Consider the following 8,930-nt stretch of genomic DNA (forward strand, 5'->3'; position numbering starts at 1 on the left):
AGATATATACATAGTTTGTGGGGATAATTTAGGGATCCAACACCCAATATATGAGGAGACCTGGCTGAAGGAGACAAAAGCCACCGGCACACCATCCTGCACTGGCGTGCAAGGTAGGAACAGACCGAATATGCAATTTTTCCGACCTCATATACTTCCATGGTAGGAGCACCAGCGACAGACCACGTTTATGGATCAGCGAGAAATCCTGGAAACCTCGGACGATCTCAGTTGTTTGAATCGGCGGAACGGTTATTTGCGCGTTTGCCCCAAATTTTGTCGAGTTCTGCCACCGCGGTCTTTTTCCCGCTGCATGAGTCGGTCACCATAATGCGATCAAATCTCGTGTATGTTGTGGCGCAGCCGTTGACGTAAATAGGGACTCGAACAGCCTGCTTGGACCGTATGAAGTCGGATCGTCCTCAGATGGTCTCATTACTACTCCCGATCCCGTCTCGCTTATAAACGAGAGACGAACACTAGTGTTCAGTGCCGCAAGCGCTGGGGTTTCGTGTTGGCTCTCTTCTGCCATTTTGAACTTCATGTCTAATGATCACTGTTGAATTGATTTGAAGTACGGACGAGGTGGTTCAAGTGGTTAGAGCGCGAATTTTGCCTAGTAGGCACTTAATCACTGTGTGGACGGCTGCAACTCAAGCATGCATGATCCAAATGAATTGCGAAAAAATTAAATTCAATTGGAATCCCACTTCTTACCGCCAAGCTTATCTTAATCAAAGGGACGAAGACATATTGATCGTGCTGAAGAACAGAAAGCGAAAAAGGGCTAAATATGGTTTTAGTGAACCACCTAGTGGTGCTGTCCCATCAGTTTATTTCAGCTCGGCAATCTTGTACGGAGGTTCGGACCTCCGCAAATCGTCCTCACGTTGTAAGACAGGAGGGGTACGGAAGAAAACGGAACGAAAAAGAATAAGGGGAATGGGGCTGATTGAAAAGAGCACAGCGTACACAGCACGGTCACTGCCTGACATCACCATGTTGGCAACTTTCTCCAGCCGCTTATTTTGATGCCAGGTTGATTCATCTGGACACTAAGTTGCCTGGTCGCTTGGAGCCGTTCGTCGCACTTCCCGTCGTACAGAAATAGGTAGTCTCCGTAATAATAATAATGATAATCGTTCATCTGCATCATCGTCTGTTCATGAAATTCCGGGGTGTTCCTCGGTAAGCGTTTCAAGAACAGACCGGAATCCAGCAATACTATTATTGTGGGTCGCTTATATGTATGACGCTGTTCTAGCACTTAACGGAGTGTGAAGGTTTAGTCAACGCAACCCCTACGTGGTCTGAATCCCGCTTGTTGCTCTCGAGTCCGAGTTTCACGAACCACCACAAGGTGGTGAAGCTCAAGTTATGGCAGCAGTTTTGTTTATTCCCTGTAGTTGCCACACTCACTACAAGCCTGCTTTTTCGCACATGGGCAATATCAACGACTCCCCCGACTTGCCTGGTACAGTTTCCTCTTCCCAAGTGCAGGCGAAGAAATCAGACAAGTGTTGACTGACGATTTCACCGCGATTTTGAACACTGCGGGTGGTAGACCATCCGGACTAGAAGCTCGTAGGCGCTTGAGAGAACATATACAGTCAGTAACCCCCGAGGCCGTGGGGTGCTTCACCTTCACCGTCCATGGTTCTACGTCAACTCTAGCCTCCAGATGGGCGGCAGCTGTTGGCCACGAAAACCGTTCGAAGTATTCGGCTTAACAGTCGAGGCGTTCTCAATTCAGGATGGTCGCTCCCCTTTGATCCGTAGTTGCTTCACTCAGGAGGTTTCTGAAGACCGGTCGCGTGGATAAACTGAAATAACCTTCGAGCACCATCGACTTTCTGGGCCTCTTCCATTTCCTCGGCTTCTCGTGTTTACGATATTCTACGATCGGCTCGCATTCTAGGTTTGATAATTCATCCGGCCAAATTATTTTCGGGACCGGCTGAGATATTTTTATGAGATTTAAGCAATGCCACTGTTTGGTCTGATGTCCAGTGCTTGAGTGTGGTAGCACCGTGACACAAACAAGACTTTCAGCACTGTACAAAGACGTAGCTATCTTGTCCCAGTATGAATTCGCATCCAATGGTGGGGGAGACTAAAAAATCCTGGCAAATTCGTCTAACATCTGGATATAACAATCTTTCAGTTGCGAGGCGATTTTTCCGCACCTTACGCGGTCCTGGAAAACGATGGGAGTAGCGACTCTGGATGATTGTGTGGTCGGAATCCACAAATGTGTTCCAAAACCACCGAGTGTCAGTTACTGATCCGCGCCATCGGTAACTGATGGCAATGTGATCGATTTGAAAAATGCCGGAAGTTCTTTAGCACACACAGGCAAAGATGCAGAGTTTTGGGGATATTGATATCCCCAACATTTCTCTGTGTGAAAACTCAGTAACGCTCGACCTGGGTCGACCTGGATACGTTCCGGCTGGCTTCGGTGTCGGTCTGTTCACCGCCTGGAAAGATGTGCTGGATCAAGTACGGAGCTGCCGGTCACACTGTCTTCCGAAACTGCACTAGCTTTCTAGCTATATGTCGAACGGTACGGCGTGCTGTTAAAGCGGATTTGTCCCTGATGTATAGTGCAGATATCTAGACCAACCGACACGTCGTACATCAGACTACGGCGTTTGTGCGGGATACGACCTGTAAACCAGGCATCGTGTCCCGGGCGATAATCACGTCAAGTACGGACGTTCCCACCTTGAATGGAGCTCCAGTTGCCACCGGCGTGAACCTTGACTCAGTATACTGCTGGCAACATGGAAGAATGCACAGTTCTCAGCTTACGGCCCATGAGTGCCTCTGCAGGCGACTGGTAGTTCGTCAAAGCATCGTTCGGGGTCGTTTGGTACATAAACAGGAGTCTCTGAAGGGCTTCGAAGGAGGTTCCTCCCCTCGAGCTTTAAGGAAGGCTCTATTGAATGTGTCGGCGAATCTTTCTGTTTGACCATTCGATTGCGGGTGGTTTGCTGGTGAACAAACGTCGAGTTCAAGACTCGTGAAACTCAGCAAAGTGGAACTACGAACCATTGCCTGAGACGATGGACTCCGGTAAACCATGCTGGCTGAAAACGTTGGATAACACACACAGCGTCCTAGACGTTGTAGAGGACACCGGATTGATTTCTGGATACTTCGAGAAAGCGTCAGTCAAAAATTGGAAGTGCCATGTACCGGTCCTGCGTAATCAATATGAACCCGGGATCAAGGCTTCTCGGGTCGAGGCTAGGGGACCGGTGGTTGGTGTGGCGGGGTCTTGGCAACTTGTTGGCATCGGGAGCAGCGTTTTACAAAATCATTGATGTGCTGACCCATGTGCGGTCAGTAAGCGTAACTGCGAGCTATTGACTTCATGCGGTTTATTCCTGGATGCCCAGAATGGAACTGACGGTTGCGTAAAAATTGATGAATCACGACGCGATATCCAAACATTAAGCAATTGTTTACGACTGACAATGCATCTCGGCGATGAAGGAGCTGTCGAAAGCAATCGTCTTTGAGGTTCGGAGGCCATCGAGAATTCATGAACTGGGTCGAATTTTGAAGCGTCGGATCAGCCATAGTAGCCTTTTAAACTTCTGTCACTCACAGGCAGTGCACGAACAGACTGGACTAACTGGGGGCCGGCTGGGTCCTCGAATGCAACCTGCGGAACAGCCTCGTCTTCTCCGTGAGTTAGCTGATTGCTGATCAGGTGACAATGCATCGGCCTGACCGAAGTCGGTGGTGTGGCAGTATTGAATATCAAACTCGTAGCCCAGCATAACAAGTAATCATCTTTACAGGCGGTTGGCAGAATGTGCGGGAGCAGCTTTCTTTGAGCCGAAAATAGACAGTAAGTGTTTATGTTCAGTAAGTAGGGTGAAGCGGTGATCGTACAACAACTTGTGGAAACACCGGACGGCGAAAACTAAAACCAACGCTTCTTTCTCTGTCTGCCCATATCGCTGTTGTGCTGGCGTTAGCGCTTTCGACGCTTGCATGATGGCCTCCGATCCGTCTGGGAAAACGCGCAGAATGACGGCACCGACTCCAAAAGTAGAGGCATCAGGTGCCACAACTATCGGTAGCTTTGACTCAGTAGCAGCTGGGAACTGAGCATCGCCTTTAGTTTGTAGAATGCCTACACAAATTGTTCTGACCAACGCCAGGGGACGTCCTTTCCAAGTAATTGATTTAGTGGGAGTCGAATGCCTATAGCGATGGCAAACGTGCCGAATAATAATAGCTGATTAATACCTCAAAAGGAACATCATCATCATCATCGACAGCATGACATCAGTGTTCAACACCAATGCTTCACTGCCGTACAACCATGACTTATTTGAAAGCCGTCTTGAATGCGCAGCAAGATGGCATTGACCCGAACAAGAAGCTCGTCGGGTGAAACAGCAATGATCACCACGTCCAGGTATGCGACCACACCTGGAATGCAAGAAAGGATGGTGTCTATCAACTGCTGCAAAATTGCTGGGGTAATCTTGACGCCAAGCGGGAGACGTGTGGTGTGATTGTTAACAGTGGTCGACTTCAACTTGAAGATACGTTTTAGCAAGATCGATTTTTGTGAAGAACTTTCCACCGATCGTCGGGCACTGGTAGTGAATAGTGGTGCTGCTGGATAGCTGCATTTTGGCATTTAGGTTTCCTCACCACGACAGTTGGAGCTGCCCAGGTGGAGTAAGATACATGAGGCAGAACGTTTTGTTGTCCCAGCCGTTAAAGTTCTTTGAAGTACCAGTGGAAGGGAAGCGTACGTGACTGGTCTCTTTGTACGGAAAACTGGCGTAGCACCTGGCAGGAGGTAGAGGACTGCTTGTGTCGCTGTGCACTGACCGGGACTTTATTAAAAATTGCTTGATCAAGTCGGATGGATGATCTGGATGCGCCGTGGGAAACTAAACCGTATTGTAAATCACACTTATTGGAATGTCGGCAAACCCCAAGTGATCAAACCAATCAAGACCCAATAAGTTCAGCTCGACTGCCCTTACATAACACGACTCCACGAATGTAATTCCCCGAAAAGGTACACAGCATTGGAGCTCATCGTAAAGTTTTAGCTCTCCACCGCAGGCACTGGTAACAGTTCGAGCGGCTTGTCTGATTGGAGGTTACCTGAACGTGTTCCAAAGCTTCTCCGAAATTATGGAAATGTCCGACGCATTGTCCAACTGCAGACGGACTGGTTAACCATTGACGGTGACTGTGAGATACTTTGGGTCATCTGAGATGTCGACCTGCAAAGTAGCCAGCAAACTGAGAGAGGACGGCTTTGTAACACCAGAGGCCGTATGCATCCGTGACTGACGATACCCATTTTGTGTCCCACGAATTGGTGGCACCGCTGCTACTTATAGAGACAAACTGTCGAAGTACCAGGCTCCGCAGTGAAGGTGGGGTCTATGGGCCTTTGGTTTGCTTCGGACCAGAATATAGTAAGACCGACTTGGAACTGACAAGGCCAGGCTTTTGCGTAGCTTGATGGATTGCATGAACTTAGGAACCGCCATGACCCCCAAGTTGGACCATCGCGGTGTCGTGCTTCAGGTAAAGCAATCGTTGATATTCCGAGCTGATGGCCTGCAGCGTCATTGATAGGTTCCGCTCGATGCGGCTGAGGAGTCGGGTACGGACTTCCGCATCCTTCGGGGATTGTAGACTGTATTTGAAAATCAGCGACTTGAACTGATCTTCTGTTAACGATCCGAGTTTGAACCGCTCGTATTCCCGGTTCATGATGCCAGGATATGTGAGAAAATCGTCTGCGTCACTCTTCACCAGCTTCATGCTTCGATAACGGATGTTGAAAAGCGACGTTTGCTCACCGAATATTTGCGAAAGCGTGTGGACCGTTTCATCAAAAATGAGATCGCGTAGGTTCTTTGGCAGAATATAGTTAGCGTGCTTATTATGCTCTGCGAGTCCAAGTTTGCGGAGCAGGAGGTGAACCTTCTAACTATCATATTGAATTGAAAAATCGACCCTGAACAGGTCGTCATAGCAACAAAAGCAACCATCAAACGTTATTCCAGCCGAGGGTTCATAGCAAAACTTGTTGACACTGCTTGCGATTCTGTCAACGGACTGTGGGACGCTCGACGCAGCCGGTGAAGCCAAAGACGTAGTAGATAGTCGCTCCGTAAGTACTTTTATGAATTGCAGTTGTTGCTCAAACATTACTTTGAGTTTATCTACCACCGTCTTGCGTCACCAAATGTGTGAGGGAAACATAACAGTACTGGACACGGGATACAAGATGTTAGGTTTGAGGTCCGCGCCACAGTGAATGATGACCGAGGTGGTGAAAATCGCCAACAGAACTGGCAAGTGTGCAGGATGGTTTTGGATCAGTCGAGCTGGCACGTGATGCTGTGTGGTTATGAGAAATAAGAGCCATTAACAGAAGTAGATCTGAAGTGCACTTAATCTTGCCCACCTCCCAACGAAATCTGCCAGTGGCACCCTGGGTGAATCATCAATTGAAGCACCTTTAGGTGGAGCATTAAGAAACCAAACTTGGTCAAGGATAATTTGAAATCCCCCCAACCCATCAACCACACTAGTCGACAAGCTTCTTTAGCTGACATTCAACACTGATCTAGTGTTCTGATCTGAAGAAGTCTAACTGATTGGTTCTCTTTTTGCTTTTAAGCCTGGTCAACTTGGTGGTCTGCTCACTTGGCCTTGACCCAAAACTTTTGTGTCAAAAGCGAAACGTCGCCCGTATAAAAACCACTGATTATTTACCAAGCCCTTCTGAAACCTGTTTTTTTTTCGCTGCATGTAGTCAACCTGGGTCAATACGCATACAAAATTTATTGTTGGATTGCAGCGCTACTGAAGAGGAGAGACAAGCAATCAACTTAAAGTGCGCTTTGTGGACAAGAAGACATGCTTTCCGTCGTCAAATCCCTATTAATTCCATGTATCGAAGACACTGCATGTCATCATCTATGTTAGCAGGCACGAAACATGCACAGCTGGCATCATTGACTGCCTGGTTTCCTCTTGCGTAGGTGTTACGGTTTCGATTACGCAGCGCGTAACCATAATATGCGCGGACTGTGACAACATGCTATCCTCGGTTATGTTGTCTGATCCCGACTCCTCGTATAGCGGAATAGTAAGAAGACAAAACCTTGGTCACGCGTGTAATTCTCCGAACAACAAGCGATTAACAGGCAATAGCGAAAAAAAGACAAAGGCAGGTTGCCCAAGCCTAGACAGGAGAAGTCGAAATGCAGAGACCGTGTTTGTACCACTGACCTTTCTGTCAGTAAATTCGTGCTCTAACTACCACTGACCTTTCTGTCAGTAAATCCGTACTCTAACCACTGAGCCATCTCGCCCCTCAGCGCGTCTGTTGCACACGGCAACATTAGGAGTGAGGCATCCGTTCCTCATTCCCTTTGTCCCTGGACTAGGCTGGTCCCTTGCAACCCACCAGGTCAGACTATTGGGTCATCCGCCATGAGCTGACTCCTCCAAGAAAACCTTAACGCCGACTGCCTTGCAGATAATACAACACCCAAACTCTTCGTACTCTATTTCACCTTTTGGCCAAGTCATACGTTGTCCACCTCGTGGTTTCCGCCGTTCTGAAGGAGGCACGAAGAACAACACTAATCTCGGTAGATGGTGTTTCGGCATGCGTGCCACATTGCCGAGCCACCGTAGTTGATGATGCTGGATGTTCTCCGTGATTGAAGTACCTGCGACGTGCCCAAATACCCATTTTCTAATTACCTCGTTACGAATTCATTCTCACCATTTGACACCAGCAACGCCTCTGAGACATCGGTGGTCAACCACGAAGACACCTTACGTCATCTGTCCGAAGAGGCTGTTTCACAACAATATAGCCCTTACCGTAGCCTGGTGCACGCGACCATTGAGGCCCAGTGGTATGCTTTTTTGACGCCACAAGTGACGCGAATTAGCAGGCGTGATTCTGGCCTTCGTGATTCGTGCACTAACCATACCATGTTGGGAACAGTTTCTCGCTGGAGCTAATCAATGCTGAGTCCGGTTGGTACTTGCTCGGGTGACTTACTGGGAATATCGCGGGTTGTGACCATTCCTTCTTTTCTACTTCTCCCACCAATCACCATTCCCTTCAATCTCTATCCGCTCACTACACTACATCGTTTCCTTCATTTTCATCAATTCAGTTCAACCCCTACACATCCTGCCGCAGCTGTTGCAGAGGTGTGCAACCGAAAGCGAGTGGAGAGTGACGGGATGGTTAGTTTAGCCACTGTGCCTGCACCTTGAATTCTTGTTTCTGATATGCAGCACACATCTGAGTCAAGTGAGTCCAATGTGAGAGGCGGCGAGCTTGTTGACTTGCTTCAGGGTTCGGGCATGAAGGCAGTCAAATGTATTTAAAGGGTGGTCGTCACCGAATGTTCCACAAGGTCATGCCAAAATCTTCTAGCTGTAAACGCTCAATCTTGTTTGGCTGACGTTCGCACCAATCAAGGCGTGTCTTCGTTAGGCCCGTAGCCTGCACGTGACATCCGTCCAATCGACATTGTGTTCGGTTTACAAAAGTGGCCGGTCTCCAGACAACATATCAAATACTTATGAGGTCAGACCCGTACATGATATCATCATCATTGACAGCATGGCATCAGTGGCCTGCACGTTCCGTCCAATCGACATTGTGTTCGGTTTACAAAAGTGGCCGGTCTCCAGACAACATATCAAATACTTATGAGGTCAGACCGACCCATGATATCATCATCATTGACAGCATGGCATCAGTGTTCAACACCGATGCTTCACTGCCGTACAACCATGACTTATTTGAAAGCCCTATTGTGAAGAAAAGAATAAAGGTGGATGGGGGAGGGACTTAGTGCTAGCTTAACACAATCATTCCGAGGTGCCTACACCTC

At 48.2% G+C, this 8,930-nt stretch overlaps 1 protein-coding gene across 1 annotated transcript; it reads right to left on the reverse strand.

Moving 5' to 3' along the window:
* Positions 1–322: 322 nt before the first annotated feature.
* T265_11293 (hypothetical protein) lies at positions 323–544 on the reverse strand (the record flags this gene model as incomplete). Its single annotated transcript, XM_009177912.1, has 1 exon — positions 323–544. One exon carries the CDS (start codon positions 542–544, stop codon positions 323–325), a length of 222 nt encoding a protein of 73 aa, XP_009176176.1.
* Between the last annotated feature and the right edge of the window lie 8,386 nt (positions 545–8,930).

Source organism: Opisthorchis viverrini (genome assembly GCF_000715545.1).
Source record: "Opisthorchis viverrini unplaced genomic scaffold opera_v5_485, whole genome shotgun sequence".
NCBI classification, from domain to species: domain Eukaryota; kingdom Metazoa; phylum Platyhelminthes; class Trematoda; order Opisthorchiida; family Opisthorchiidae; genus Opisthorchis; species Opisthorchis viverrini.